This window comes from Ascochyta rabiei, chromosome 16 (genome assembly GCF_004011695.2).
Source record: "Ascochyta rabiei chromosome 16, complete sequence".
In the NCBI taxonomy this organism is placed as follows: Eukaryota; Fungi; Ascomycota; class Dothideomycetes; order Pleosporales; family Didymellaceae; genus Ascochyta; species Ascochyta rabiei.
Genome location: NC_082420.1, coordinates 604,407 through 618,481, shown reverse-complemented (window position 1 = coordinate 618,481; position 14,075 = coordinate 604,407). Strand labels below are relative to the sequence as shown.

Below are 14,075 nucleotides of genomic sequence, written 5' to 3'. Positions count from 1 at the left end.
AGCTGATCAATTCTGTTCTATTCTATTCTGATCAATTCTATTCTATTCAGTTCAGTTCAGTTCAGTTCAGTTCAGTTCAGTTCAGTACTCTTCCCTCCCATTTCCTCAACGGTGAAACCAGACACGGACACGGACATGGACATGAACACGGACATGAACATGAACACGGACATGAACATGAACACGGACATGAACAAGTGGAAAGAAAGTATGGTATTCAAAAAGAAGAGCAGTCAGTGGTAGCGAGTCAGGCTAGGAAGAACAAGGGACAACAACAAAGCCAGCAAGCGAGCAAGCGAGCAAGCAAGCAAGCAAGCAAGCAAGCATGCATGCATCCCATGCCAGGATGCACTATCCAAGGCGCCAAGCCAGTGCAGAACCGATTGAAGCAAGAACAACCATCTGTAACGCCGGGAGTCGTGACCATTGTGTTTCGTACTCGCGCTCGTGCTCCATATCCAACAGAGAAGGAGGAAGAGGAAGAGGAAGAAGAAGAAGAAGAAGAAGAAGAAGAAGAAGAACAACAACAACAACAACAACAACAACAAGAAGAAGATGCAACGCTAAGTATGGACAGAAGAAGGGAGGAGACGCTATGCAAGAGCAATCAAGAGTAGGAGCAAGGAGGTAGGAGGCGTGCAGCGTGACCGTGTCCTGCGATATACCACGTGTTGAGGAATCAAAAGTCCACACTCCAGCGCAGCCTCGGATCCCTCTCGACAACACCGCGGCTGTCAAAGGGGGCGCGCATGGGCTCGACGCCAAAAACACCACCACGGCCGCGGCCACTGCCGTTCCACTCGTCGCGGGCGCTGGCGGCCAGGTCGTCGTGCGAGGGGGGGAGGCGGATCTTGGCTTCGACGAGCGGGGCCGAGACGAAGCGCGAGGTGAGCAGGGCGCGGGGCGAGACGGTGTCTTGGAGGCAGTTGAGGGAGGAGAGGTCGGACGAGTTGAGGGGGGCGCGGCGGGACTGGTTGCGCGGGGCGGGGAGGGAGTCGGACAAGTGTGTCGTGTAGCGGTCGGACGGGTGTGTCGTGTAGCGGTCGGACGGGTGTGTCGTGTAGCGGTCGGACGGGTGTGTCGTGTAGCGGTCGGACGGGTGTGTCGTGTAGCGGTCGGACGCGTGCATTGTGTAGCGGTAGTGGGCCGGGCTGGGCTTCTCGGGCAGCGCGTTCTCGTCGCTGCTCTGCGGGTGGGATGGGTAGGCGTGCTCGGCCGAGCCGCTGGAGACGACGGTGGAGAGGACGGGCCGGCTCTGGCGCAGCGAGACGGAGCGTGAGGTGGTGGTGGGGGGTGTGGTGCGGCCTCTTAGGGAGGGGTCGCGCGACGAGCTGTGGGACCTGTGCGACTTGTGGGACTTGTGGGACTTGTGGGACTTGTGGGACTTGTGGGATTCAGACGTGTCGGTCCTGTTCAGGGCCATGGCCGTGTCGCGGCGCTTCTGGCGTCTCGAGCGGGTGGACGAGGGGGCCCGGGCCTGGGGCGTCCTGCTTCGGTTGCGGCGCTGGGTGGAGACGAGGTCGGTGTAGGAGCCGTGGGGGGTCACGAGGGCCATTTGGGCCATGGGGGCCAGCTCCTGCGTGTGGCTGCGGTCGAGGCGGTGCATGAGCTGGCGGGTGCTGAGCTGGCGCTGCAGACTGAGCTCGACGCGGCTGCTGGCGCCGCTGCCACTGCGGCTGCGGTGGGTTGCGCGGGCCTTGCCGGACATGACGCTCGCCGTGGGCGGGGGCTGCAGCATCCAGCGGTTGTCGGCGGCCTCGGGAGACGGCAGGCTGACGACGGGCGGGTGCAGGTCGTTGACGGGCGGGGCGCGCGCCGAGTAGTAGCTGCCCGAGCGCGAGGTGGGCGGGCGGCTGGCGCGGTAGCCCAGCACGCTGCCCAGTCCGCTCGACGAGGAGCTCGAGGTCGTGGGCTGCAGGCGGACGGGCAGGGGCGCGGCGTCGAGCCCCCACAGGTCCTCGTCCTCCCGCTGGTAGCGCTTGAGGTTCCACGTGTCGTCCTCGATGGTGTCGTCGCTGAGGCGCTGCGGCTTGGCTCCGTCGCCGTCGCCGTCGCCGCTGCTGCCGTGCTGGCTGATGAGGGCGCGCGGGGCGTCGGCCTTGGGCGTGTTGGTCCTGCGCGCACGTCGCGGCGGCGGCCCTGGGCCCAGCGCAATCTCCTCGCCCCAGAAGGGGTTCGTGCCCGTGGGCTCCGGGTGGTAGTACGTCTCGGGCTGCTCCAGCACCAGCTTCTCGCGCTCCTTGCGCGCGCGCTTGGCCTCTCGCTGCCGTTTCCTGCCGTCCGCGTAGCCGGTGCAGGGCGCACACGAGGCGTAGTGGAAGACGGCGCTCTGCCGGGGACCGTCAGCCCATCCCATGTGCAGTCAGTAGCGGCCGATGCAGCGACGTACCTGGACTCCGCGCAGGAACCACGACATGCCGACGTTGTTTTGCTGTCTCTTCTTCTCTTCTCTCTTTTCTTTTCCTCGCTTTTCTTCTCTTCTCTCTTCTCTTTTTCTAGCTTCTCTTCTCTCTTCTCTTTTTCTAGCTTCTCTTCTCTCTTCTCTTTTTCTAGCTTCTCTTCTCTCTTCTCTTTTTCTAGCTTCTCTTCTCTCTTCTCTTTTTCTAGCTTCTCTTCTCTCCTCTTCTCTCCTCTCTTTTCCTCGCTTCTCTTCTCTTCTCTCTTCTCTCTTCTCTTTTTCTAGCTTCTCTTCTCTTCTCCCTTCTTTTTTTCTAGCTTCTCCCCGCTTCTTCGCTCTCTACGCAGCCACACGGGGCTGCAGGGCGGGTCTGGCTCGGTGCAGGGCTGGCGTGCGCGGCGACGGAGGGCAAGGGCGGTGCCGGGCAGGAGAGGGTACGGCACAAGGAGACAGCGCAGTCGGGAAAGTCATGGCAGGCCTCGAGCGTCGGCGGGCAGGAGCAATGGCAGACGCATGGACAGAGCCAAACGGTCAACCGCCGTGGGTGCGCGAAAGGAGGGCGCACGAGTGTTTCGTGCAGGACCGCCCACGGACCACGCGGGCAATCCGGTACCGTGGTGGAGCAACAAGCGCGGCCGATGGGCGACGCGACGGGGGAATGCGTGCAGGGAGACAGGCCGCCGCGGCCTCTAGTCCACTCGCCTGGCTCTGGAGTCTGCACCTCTTGCAGTCGAGGAAGAGGAAGACGGAGCCCCGTCCTCCTGCCTCTCTTATCCGCCGCCCACCGTCCAAGACGAGACGAGGCGAGACGAGCGCGTCCAACACGCACCAAGGCTCCGCTTGCAGACCCCTGCGCTTGCAGGCCGCACCACCGAACCGCCGCGCGCACGGCACTGCCAGCGAAACCCCGACTCCCTCTGCTGTACCGCAGTCACGAGAGCGAGACACACCCTCCCGTGCCCTCGCTGTCCTTTGCTCTTGCCATCTCCCTCTCCCCCCCCCCCCTCCCCCTCCATCACCTCCTTGCATCACCACCACCTGCCCTCCGCCTCCGTCCCAGGCCCAGCCCCACGGCGCCCGCCTAGCCAGAGCCGGTTCCATGCATGCGCTGGCACGCTAACTAGCGGGGTTCCACGCGGCGTTGGGCGCTGGGGAACCCCCCATCCCCATCCCCATCCCCGTCCACAGAGCCCGCCGGTTACCTAGGTACCTACCCCCCACGGCCCAAGCCCGCCTGTCTGGACGGCAAGGCGGAGACTCCCACGTAGCTGGCAGAGCAGCCGGCTGCCTGTCCAGCGCCCGAGTCTTCACCCGCCCACATACGCCCCCCCCCCCCCCCCCTGGGCGCGGCAGATGCACATGAAATCGCGCAAAGGCCGCTTCGCCTCGCTTCGCCTCGCTTGGCGCCTACACCCTGCTGTGATGTGCCATCGGCCCGGGAGCCGCTCCTCGTGCACGAGCCAGCCGTGCCGTGGAGACGCTGTGCAAACACCGCGGTCTTCTTTCTCGTGCGGCAGGAAAATAACAAACAAATACCCATCATGATGACATGAGCGGTGACGATGGAATTCTACATCGAGTCTACACCCTGGTGCTGGCATTCAAATCCCAGATCCTCAACGTCTCGCCCTTGCTCCCGCGCTTCTTCGTCTCCTTCTTCCTGCCCTCGTGCTCATTCAGATGCAGCATCGCCTTGCTCACCTGCGCCAGCGTCGCCACCAGCTCGCTCATGCGCCCCGTCTCCAGGAACAGCGACTGCAGCCACGCGCTGCCCGGGTCCGCGACGAGCGTCGCCACTTCCATCGCTTTGAGCGCCGTCTCGCGGTTCAGCAGGAACGACGCCGACTGCAGCACCGACAGGTACGTGATCATCATCTCCGGTACGTACGCCCGCTTCAGGTCCATCGTGTCCCGCGTGTCGGCTGCATGGGTCTCGCCCAGCGACGGAATCAGGTTGTCGAAGACGTTGGTCATGTTGTCGAGGATTTCTTTGATTTCCTTCGTGTTCACCTTGGCTTGGTTGCGCGTGCTGCGAGGCGTTAGCGAATTTATTTTTTTCCCTTTTTTCTTTCTTTTCTTTTGAAAACCTACTTGATGAGCTTCTGCTCCTCTATACGCCACGCCCGGAACATGGCGACGATGCGCACTATCTGCTGCAGGTCGTAGTAGGGTGCGCTGCGCTCCCGCAGGCGGTACACAATCTGCGCATGCTGCTCAGCATCAGGCAGTCGCGCTACGGGCAGTCTGCTTCGAGCTTCGCGCGACAGCGTCTCGCGATGGGCGTGCAACAGGCGCTCGTCTTGCACTTCGGCGCCGTCCGCGTTGAAGTCAAAGGGATATCCGCAGAGTGCCTCAGTCCGTGACAGAGAGAGCGACTCGACATTGACCTCCTCGACCATCTTCTCCGCAGCGCCGAGGCGGCCGTTGACTATCCTCATTAGCACAAGCCTTCATCGCCACGCACAGTATACGTACGGAGGAAAATCGTCAGTGCGTTCTTCAGGTGCTCGAATGTCTCCTCGTCCTCGGTACTGAGATAGTTGTACCAATAAACTGCGTCGATGATGCCCTCGTCCTTGGACTCCAGCTCACGCCCGTCAAACTCGGGCCTGATCCGTACGCCCGGCCACAGAAGCCTCTGCTTCTGATCCGTCGCGTCTGTCGGCTGAAGCATCGGGAAGCGCTTGATGGGCTGCGTAATCACAGAGCTTCCTTCCTCGTCAAAGTGGATGAAGCCACTATGGTTGAAGGCAAGCGTGAAACTTTGAGAAACCACCTCGACCGTGTCGACTCCGTACGACTCCAGCAGAGCTATGCAGTTCTGTTGCTCGTCGCGGTTCTTGATGTCAGGAAGCACCCGTGCCAGACAGTAGTATTGCCGTGCTTCCGGTAGTTGCGCTGCATAGAGGGGAATCAACTGGATGCGCTTGCTAAGGCGCAGGAGCTCGATATAGCCAGCGATCACGTTATCCATGGCCAGCCTTTGGGGCAGATTTTCCGTCTTCAGCAGGCCCATACCTCCTCGGACTGCGATGAGAACGTGTACCAGGATGCGGAAAGCGTGTGGATCCCCAGCAAGCGTCTGGTAGCATCCATCCACTGCAACGGCTCGCTGTCCAGACGCCGGTTTTGGCCCTCGACCACTCTCCGGCGAGTCGGGGTGGACCATGAGGTTGCCAGCTCGTTCATCGTCCTGCAGCATGTCGGCCAGTGCGATGCCGACCATATGGACAAGCTCCTCCAATGTTCGACCGATCAAGGCGCCCTGGATAAGCTTGACTGGTGCGGTTGCCAGCGTTGACGAGGCTTTGTGCTGCTTCAAGGCGCTGATGACCGCCCTGGGAGAGTTGGACCAATTCCCAATGTTGGCAACGGCATCGTGGAACACAAACCTTTGGCTCAGGCTCTGCGTCACTCGGCTCGGATGCTGTCGTTGCAGGTAGGAGTCAAATCGAGACAGTAGCAGGGCGTTGTAGTGTGCGTATAGGTGATCGTCCCAGGTACGAGCAACTTCCCGGACTTTGTCCACATCTCCGCTCAGCAGGCCATACACAGCGCCCTCGTACGGTAGTCGGGTGCCTTGCGCGGCATAGAAACACATTCGTCGGAACAGGTATCCGACTGTCTCGCCAGCGACGTTCGGGCTGCCAGGGGTGTACGACTCGTATGCTGCGCCTATGCTCACACCGCGCCACGCCTCGTTCCTCTCCAGTGCCCACTCGCAGATCTCCTTCCACGGAACACCACGACGCATCATCTCGTAGCAAACCAACCAGAGAGCTTTCTCGTAAAATTCGTCCGACCTCTCGAGCACGCGCTTCTGCCGCGACGGCGCGTCAGGGTCCAGCTGCGTCACCAGCTGTTGTGATCGATCCGCAGTCTTCAGGTTTGTGGACTCGGGCTTCAAAGGTTGGTCTGAGCCCTCCATGCGCTTCGCCTGCTTGATTCTGGATTTGGTGTCCAGCCATCCGCTTGTCCAAGTGTTTGCGCCCTTGCCAGACTTTTCTTCCAGCACCGCAGTGATCGACTCGATATCGCTCTCGCTGTCTTGAGCGGTCTGCTCAAGCCAACGCAGAATGAGATCCTTCTCCTTTGCCTGGTCGTCTTCTAACAGAAACCTATCCCAGATCTCGCTGTTTGGACTGTAACGCTTGTCGCCGCCAGCCGTCTCCAGTTGCGCTCGCTTCGCTGCTTCAACGTCTTTGCCGGGTTCAGGGTGGTAGTGATCGATGATGATGCAGAGGAGGTCCCATGTCGCCAGCTCAGCCTGCCATTGTCGCAGCTCCTGTACGCTTGCAGAATCGAGCGGGGTGCTAGATTCGACGGATGGCACAATCGATTGGAAAGATTGTGCAAACGAACCCTGAACTGAACCTTCTCCCATGTTTTGTACGCGACGTCGTGTACTCTTGTTCAACGCGCCCTGGTTCTCTGCACCACTGGTGCGCTTCAATTCGTTTACTTGCGATTCTGCGACGTCCCTGAAGTGTCCCACCATCTTGACCGTTGCCTGGTGTTTGATAGCGGCGTTATCCTTTCCGTATGTGTGCCAGTGATCAACTCGCTCCGCGAACTTTTCCACCTCTTTGCCTACACGGTCGGCCATTGCGCGCAAAGGTTGGAGAGGATCGCTGGGAGATGCGCCGTTGGCCGCGCGTGGGTTGCCGAACAGAGACGAAGCGGTGCCGTTGGACTGCGAGTCGTACTTCATTAGAAGTGGCCCTGCAGTAATGCAAAGAGCTCGAAGCTTGAATACGTACCTGAGCTGCAGGTTGCGCCTGACGCGCGAAAGAAAAGGGAGCCATGGCGGGAGATGGATGAACTCGCTATGTCGTTCTTCACATGGACTGAATTAGCACCGGCAGGGGCAAAAGCAGGTTCGATTTCGGGCGCTCAAAAGCGCTGGCTGTGGTTGAAGCTGCAATCGAAGATGCACAAAACAGTCGCGTTGCTCCATGTTTCCAGTGAGGTTAACGCCCGAGCGCCGCGTTTCTGCTTGGCGCGCTAACGCGACTACAAAAATCTGCAACTCGTCCGGCTTTTTGCTCTCTATCAATGTTTTTAACATAGACTTCCCTTCATAGAGTCGCTCAACGCTTATTCAATTATCGTTGGGTGCTCGGGATAGTCTTAGAGAAAATATGCTTCCCAGTGAACCCACCGACCTTCCTCGCGGAGTGGTGGATAAGAAAAGGGAGGTATGACATCCTATTACGCCTTCTGTCGGCTTTTTGAAAGCGGAAGCGTATTGCCGCAAGCTTTCAATGTCGGTTCTTGCCTTGATGAAAGAGCTTGGAGGTCTTCAGCGGTTCTGAGACAACCGTCTGATGTGGGCAAAGCACACTGTACTCATCTGTCTGCTCATCAGCTCCCAATATTCAAGCGAATTTGCTTTGACCGCCTCCGAGAATCGAGGACCGCGCACTGGCATCCAGCTTTCCTGCAGCGTGAGTTGGGTCTCGTAAGAGACTGCGTGGCAGAAATTGTATAAATTCTGCTGTGCTATACTACACATGTTGATACATTATTCGTCTATCCAATGCAACGCTCTGTTGCTTTACGCTTTATCCTGGTCATGAAGGGCTATGATATACCTTGGGCGCGCTGCTTCATCTTGATTCTATCCGTAGGAGAGATAGTCAGTATATTGCTGTATTGCTTTTGTGACAAACATACCTTAACAGATCAGGTTTTGGGCATGTAACACATCTTGCGTCGTCGCCTCTCACTTTGTAAAAGGCATTGCAGCACTCGTACAGAGCATCGACCTGCTATATATCAGCACATCCTACAGATTCGCAAGTAACGAAAGACCGGTTATGGTGTATGCACTGAGGCTCTTAAAGAATCTGCGTTTTTCGCAACAAGAAAGGGTGCCGTGGCGCGTACCTCTTTTCGACATTTTCCTTCATCAAAGTTGTTCTTCTGTATGCAATCTGTTCGTTTAGTTAGAGAATCCTCAGAAGAGAAGCGACAACGCACTTTGAATGGCGCATGCTCTTGAATGACACGGCGGATCCTGTTTCAAGTCCTTCTCAATCTCTCCCTGTTCCAACGGTGAGTTTTGATGAAGACATAGCGTTGAGTGACATCATAACCATACCATGATGAATTGCCTGAATGGTACGTCTTTGAACGATCCAGTACTCTCGGTCGCGACGTATACAAGTCGAAGCGTTCAGAATCAACCTTGTATTACTGTATTTCAACGCTCTTCAGGCAGGAAAGCTGAGAGTGAAGGTGAGGGTGACTTCGGTTGGTCAGAATGGCTAGCGCTTGTGGAAGGCGCCCCACTATTCGTCGCCCACCTCACTTCTTCGTGACAGCAGCTCGCTCGTCCCAGTCTCTCTTGCTGAAACGATTTCGCCACCGGTACTCTGCAGCAGCTTGACGCGTCTGCGCACATTCACCAAGTTTTTTTTTATCACCTGACGCATCTTGGAACCTGCTGTCGGTCATACGGTTACCTCCGTGACATATAAAGGTAGTTCCCCGCCGCTCGACAACCTTTCTCTCCACTTCTGCCGCTTCGAACGCCCACTGACGCACCTGAAATAGCATTGCGCCGCTCGAAACCCGCCAACCACCGCACGCTCGCGCTCCATTCCACTCACATCACGCCCGCGCACAATCATCATGTCTGACAACGGTTCACCCGCGCAGAAGCCTGAGGATGCTGGCCCGTCTGAGCACCTCAACATCAAGGTCACCGACAACAACAATGAGGTCTTCTTCAAGATCAAGCGTACAACCCAGCTCGGCAAGCTCATGAATGCTTTCTGCGATCGCCAGGGCAAGAACATCTCGAGTGTGCGATTCTTGTTCGAGGGCACGCGTGTTGGGCCGACGGACAACCCGGACACAGTACGTACCTTCGGTCGCAGCGGCTTAGAGAATCCACCTAGGGCTGCACGTCCATCGAAAATCAAAGCTAACGCCAGGGCAGCTTGACATGCAGGACGGTGACACCCTTGAGGTGCATCAGGAGCAGATTGGTGGCAGCTGGTAGTCGTTGACGCCGTTAACGCAACGAGCTAGCTAACACCACACTACCCAAGCGCAGCCACCCATCCTCGCCGACCTACGTTCGACACCACATACAATCATGTGGCTTGGAGACTTTGGCGAAGATAATGTTTTTAGCGCCGGCGAAGGTGGTACTCAGATGGCTTCTTAGTTATGACCTGAACGATTCGGGACTTGGCGTTATGGGATCATTAGGCTCGCGTGGAGCGACGCCGATCGTGCTTGCATATAGTCCTCGAACAAACCTCAGATGCCGCAGTATCGATTTACTTATGTCCAGCCCAAGCTCCCTTGCACACCGCCGTGAACGACTTGCCAAGTCCTTTTGGTGCGAACAGGCCTGGCCTCCCACCTGGATCACGCATGTCCAGGACGTGGCCATTCAGAAGCAGCAAACAGAGCGCCTCGTCTGCAACACATGTATTCTGATTGCAAGCGCATACTAGCATCTACATCATCAACGCGCGCCAATGCACGACCTCAACCCCAACAGCCTCACGTCCCTCCATTAGCCAGCTCCCCAACCTTCTTGACCGCCTCCTCGAAATCGTCAAACGCATGGATGGGCAGATGAGCAGCCTCGAGCACCTTGCGCCCCTTGTCCTCATTCGTGCCCCTCAACCTCACCACAACCGGCTTATCGACGCCCACCTCCTTGAACGCAAGGATGATGCCCTCGGCAATCATATCCGCCAGCGTCAGCCCGCCGAAGATGTTGACGAAGACGACGGAAACGCGCGGATCGGACAGGATCAGCTTGAACGACGTCTTGATCGTCTGCGACGTCGCTTTGCCGCCTGTGTCGAGGAAGTTTGCATTCGCGGTTGAGTAGGGGGGCAAGGAGAGGCGCAGGTGCAGCACGTCGTTTGTGTTCATGGCGAGTCCTGCGCCGTTGACGAGGGTGCCGACTAGATTGCGCGGTTCGCCTGGGGTTAGGCTCGAGGATTGGGGGGGTGTTTGGGTGCTCGCTTGTAGGCGGCTGTCTGGCTGCGGCGTGTCAAGCGGGATGTAGACAATGCCGTTTTCTTCGGCTTCTAGCTCGGTTTGGGAGAGCTTGTCGCGCTGCTCGTGGAGGTCGGCTTGTCGTTTGTTGGAGCGGTAGGCGGCGTCGTCGAAGAATAGGTACGGGCTGTAGACTTGGATCTCGTCTTTGGTTGGATTGAGGGAGAGGGCGACGTGAGCGTCAATGGCTTCTTTCTCGGTGTACAGCTTCCATAGGTTCGAGATGAGCTCGGCCGTCTGCGCTTTGGCTTTGGGTGGTGCGGCGTCGAGTTGAAGCCATGCCATTGCTTCGTTGATGGCTTGGGGAGATGGCCCTTTTCGATAGTCGAACGGAAATCTCCGCACTCGCTGGTGTAGTTGATCTGGATTTGCTGTGGGAGCGGCGATGATGGATGGGGAGCGGTTGACGCGGTGTGGTGATATGCCAATGTAGTGACTCGATTGTTGATCATCTGGGTTCGACACTACGTCGATGTTGTACTTCTTGAGGATTTTGACGTTTTGATCGGCCGAAAGGTGCAGTGGGCGTTTCTGTTGCAAAGCAGGTGATTGTGCTGAGTCAAGAACTGGTCGCCGTGCCGATGTGTGGTACCCTCGACGTGCTTGGGCTGCTGATTGCTCCTGGTTCTTTGTCAGTACGACTGTGTGCAGAGCCGTGGCTGACTACTTACAATCTTCCTCACGCTGCGACCGGATTTTGAAAGAATGTCTTTCATCACACCTCCAAACTTGGCTGGGTGGTCGACCATGGTGACACCAGCGGCCTCGAGAGCCCTGTACTTGACTTCCGATGTGCCCTCTCCAAGACCAGTCCACGCTCCAGCGTGACCAGTGACTTTGCCAGGTTTCGCTTGGAAGCCACCAATGCAAGCAGCGATCGGCTTGGGGTTGAAAACACGCTTGTTGTAATCCTTGATCCAGTCCGCAGCCTCTTCTTCGTTGGTGCCACCAAGCTCACCAACAAGAATGATTGCTTGGGTATCATCGTCCGTCTCGAAGACTTTCAATACATCCACAAAGTTCGTCCCTGCAATGACGTCGCCACCCATGCCAATGCACAGACTCTGACCCAGGCCAGCTCTTGTAAGGGAGCCTACAGTCTCGTATGAGAGTGTACCTGACTTCGCTATGACACCGATGTGCCCTGGCGAAAAGGTAGGCAGAGGCTGGAATCCTATTCTGCACCGACCGATTGCTGATATTATGCCTGGTGCGTTTGCACCGACCAATCGCGATTTGGATTGCGACTTCAGCATGGAGTGTATCTGGCGCGACTTAGCACATACCTTGAACCGATGTCTTGTTTGCCTACCCTCATGACATCGTGGACCGGGATGTGTTCAGCGACAGCAACAATGAGCGGCACTTCAGCCTCGATGGCTTCCTCGATAGCAGCCGGAGCCTGGTGTGCTGCGACATAGATGCCCGTCGCATCTGGCTTCAGCTCCTCCATAGCCTTCCGCACAGAAGGGAGCACTGGAAGTCCGAGGTGCTCACCCGAGCCTCCAGGCTTCACACCACCAACGACGTTGGTGCCCCACTCCATGGACTCTTTTGCATTGGCTGTAGCGAGCTTGCCTGTGAAACCCTGGAACATGACGCGGGTATGGGAGCCGATCTTGAGATTCTGAATGGTGTCATCGTAGCCATTGCGTGCAGATGTCGTGGAGAAAGCAGCCCAAGGGACGCGGCGGCTGAGGCATTGTGAGCTCAGCGCTTTGCTGCTCAGGCAGCTTGTGTGTCGAGAGATCATGACGCAGTCTCGAGCTTCCAGCGATGGCCGAGAAAGATGGCAGGAAAACCGAGAAGCAGACAGGCGTCTTGGGACAGCAGTACAGCTCGTGTGTATGTCACGACGCTCAATTGAGCTTCCAAGGCCTTGTTACAACGCTTCAAGGACTTTGAGGGAGAGTTGTAGTTTTGGGCCGGAGGTAGAGCTCTGAGCATAGCCGACGGCTACTTGCATGCATGTAACCGGCCGTGTGGCCCCTCATAGTCGACGCCATTCAGAGTGGCCTCAGGCTTCATACTGCTCATGTGCATTGAAGCACGACGTTTGATGCAGACAGCATTGCCGGTCTTGTCGTTTGAGCATCGTCGAGCTCCTCGCGATGAAAATGACGAAGTGGCAGTCTTGCTGATGAGCCCTAGGCTGCACAGCCCCTCATCATGGACCTGACGTGCACGGCGTCGACAGCACAGAAGTTCTCGAACCACACAGAAGTTCGAACCACACAAACTAATCGCCCGCCAACGCATCTTCCCTCCACCGACCTGGCCCACCCTGGTGATGCAGGAACGCGCAACGCGCCCTGGTCTTCTGCCCTATTTGCAATGCGCCTCACCCACCGCCGTCCCAATGCAGCAACCAGACCGCCAAGTGTTCTAAATTCACTCGGAGCCACAGTCTAGAAGGCCGCGGAGAGTATCGGAAACAGCGGGACCCTGGCAGCAAGCGGCATCGATCTGACGTTTTTAGACGACAGGCGACGCTTGGGATGACGCGCACCTCTTCCCACAATTTCTATGCGTGCACAGGGGGACACGAGCGAGAACGAGATGCCTGCGCGGGTTGCTCGGGATGTCGTCGTGGGCAGAGGCCGTTTCACATCCAGCTGCAAATGTGCATGCGGCCTAGCACACTGCCTCTTCCTTGCTTCTTGCTCAGGGATACAAAAACACTCGCTGCCCTTCTTCAATTGATTTGAATATCTCACTTGTGATACCTGGGGCTGAATCCTCAACGCTACCGTCCCCACAACCGAGACCGAGACGGACCCCTTCCCCGCAAAACCCCCGAGCTGTAAATCGAATATAAATTGCTTGCTGCACACGACGCTTCACGCCAACACGCCAACCCTCGCAAACATGGCCGCCGTCCGCAAAACCCCCAGCGAGACAGGTAAGTACTCGCAGCAGACAGTCCAGTATCACACCACCAACAAAGCCCGCACAGAAATCGCAACCACACTGTCCCACCTGAAGCTCAGCACCACGGTCCCGCAAAAGCCGCTGCACAAGCCGAAATCCAAGCCGGTGGCCGACAGCTGGGATCTCGAGTCGTCCGGCTCGGACACGGAGACAGAATCCACCGCTCCTGCTCCCTCCAGCACCAGCACCAGCACCAGCACCAGCACCAGCACCAGCACGCACGACGACAACACAGCGCAACCTCCCCACCCCCCACCGCCAACACCCGCCTCGCCCGTGCCCTTTGACTTTCCGGAAAACACGCCTCTCGGCGCAAACCGCAGCCGCGGCGACAGCGGCGTGGGCGGGGGGAGTCTGGACAAGCGGCCAGAGAAGACGACAGCCGTGGCCGGGCGACTGATAGCCGGCGCGCTGGGCGTGCGGGCCCCGCGGCGGACAGACGAGGAGCGCGAGTTTGACCGCGCGGTGCGGGATCAGGAGAGGAAGCGGCGGGCTGAGGAGCGCGAGCGCGAGAGGCGCGAGGGGGAGGAGAGGGAGGCGCGCAAGAAGGCCGTTTGGGATGATTGAGCGATGCACGACACGCCGTATGGGCCTGTGTGCATGTTTGCCTGGCACGGCACGCCGGTGGAACCTGTGTATATATATATAGACTGTGCTCTAAGAATGTAAAACACACACGGGGCGGCATCTCATCATGCATGCATGTTTCCCCACCGAA

At 58.0% G+C, this 14,075-nt stretch overlaps 6 protein-coding genes across 8 annotated transcripts, besides 14 other annotated features; 2 read left to right on the top strand and 4 right to left on the bottom strand.

The window, feature by feature from the left end:
• Positions 1 to 6: 6 nt before the first annotated feature.
• Positions 7 to 45: a tandem repeat.
• Positions 46 to 86: a tandem repeat.
• A 47-nt stretch (positions 87 to 133) lies between these two features.
• Positions 134 to 196: a tandem repeat.
• Positions 197 to 277: 81 nt separating this feature from the next.
• Positions 278 to 326: a tandem repeat.
• A 147-nt stretch (positions 327 to 473) lies between these two features.
• Positions 474 to 521: a tandem repeat.
• Positions 522 to 554: a tandem repeat.
• A 125-nt stretch (positions 555 to 679) lies between these two features.
• On the bottom strand, positions 680 to 2,416 carry EKO05_0009125 (uncharacterized protein; the record flags this gene model as incomplete). The annotated part of the gene is made up of 2 exons (XM_038941853.1): positions 680 to 2,329; positions 2,390 to 2,416. The coding sequence occupies 2 exons, from the start codon at positions 2,414 to 2,416 to the stop codon at positions 680 to 682; spliced, it is 1,677 nt and encodes a 558-aa protein (XP_038795732.1).
• Positions 957 to 993: a tandem repeat.
• Positions 1,333 to 1,393: a tandem repeat.
• Positions 1,624 to 1,680: a tandem repeat.
• Positions 2,037 to 2,066: a tandem repeat.
• A 1,306-nt stretch (positions 2,417 to 3,722) lies between the features above and the next one.
• Positions 3,723 to 3,739: a tandem repeat.
• A 36-nt stretch (positions 3,740 to 3,775) lies between these two features.
• Positions 3,776 to 3,803: a tandem repeat.
• A 176-nt stretch (positions 3,804 to 3,979) lies between these two features.
• On the bottom strand, positions 3,980 to 7,203 carry EKO05_0009124 (Nucleoporin nup84; the record flags this gene model as incomplete). 2 transcript variants are annotated; one of them, XM_059637470.1, is made up of 4 exons in its annotated part: positions 3,980 to 4,427; positions 4,490 to 4,826; positions 4,874 to 7,091; positions 7,159 to 7,203. In XM_059637470.1, 4 exons carry the CDS (start codon positions 7,201 to 7,203, stop codon positions 3,980 to 3,982), a joined length of 3,048 nt encoding a protein of 1,015 aa, XP_059493453.1. The 2 variants fall into 2 exon arrangements, with proteins under 2 accessions (XP_059493453.1, XP_059493452.1); XM_059637469.1 differs by having other exon boundaries at positions 3,980 to 4,826.
• A 778-nt stretch (positions 7,204 to 7,981) lies between these two features.
• On the bottom strand, positions 7,982 to 8,504 carry EKO05_0009123 (Cx9C motif-containing protein 4, mitochondrial; the record flags this gene model as incomplete). The annotated part of the gene is made up of 5 exons (XM_059637468.1): positions 7,982 to 8,018; positions 8,075 to 8,166; positions 8,288 to 8,334; positions 8,381 to 8,444; positions 8,502 to 8,504. 5 exons carry the CDS (start codon positions 8,502 to 8,504, stop codon positions 7,982 to 7,984), a joined length of 243 nt encoding a protein of 80 aa, XP_059493451.1.
• A 530-nt stretch (positions 8,505 to 9,034) lies between these two features.
• On the top strand, positions 9,035 to 9,407 carry EKO05_0009122 (SUMO protein smt3; the record flags this gene model as incomplete). Its single annotated transcript, XM_038942107.1, has 2 exons — positions 9,035 to 9,262; positions 9,345 to 9,407. 2 exons carry the CDS (start codon positions 9,035 to 9,037, stop codon positions 9,405 to 9,407), a joined length of 291 nt encoding a protein of 96 aa, XP_038795730.1.
• Positions 9,408 to 9,919: 512 nt separating this feature from the next.
• EKO05_0009121 (uncharacterized protein) lies at positions 9,920 to 12,179 on the bottom strand (the record flags this gene model as incomplete). Its single annotated transcript, XM_038941857.1, has 3 exons — positions 9,920 to 11,047; positions 11,098 to 11,691; positions 11,739 to 12,179. 3 exons carry the CDS (start codon positions 12,177 to 12,179, stop codon positions 9,920 to 9,922), a joined length of 2,163 nt encoding a protein of 720 aa, XP_038795729.1.
• Positions 12,180 to 13,294: 1,115 nt separating this feature from the next.
• Positions 13,295 to 13,924, top strand: EKO05_0009120 (uncharacterized protein; the record flags this gene model as incomplete). Of its 2 annotated transcripts, XM_059637467.1 has the most annotated exons (2): positions 13,295 to 13,328; positions 13,383 to 13,924. In XM_059637467.1, 2 exons carry the CDS (start codon positions 13,295 to 13,297, stop codon positions 13,922 to 13,924), a joined length of 576 nt encoding a protein of 191 aa, XP_059493450.1. The 2 variants fall into 2 exon arrangements, with proteins under 2 accessions (XP_059493450.1, XP_038795728.1); XM_038946700.1 differs by having other exon boundaries at positions 13,295 to 13,924.
• Positions 13,533 to 13,575: a tandem repeat.
• Positions 13,834 to 13,894: a tandem repeat.
• Positions 13,925 to 14,075: the final 151 nt, after the last annotated feature.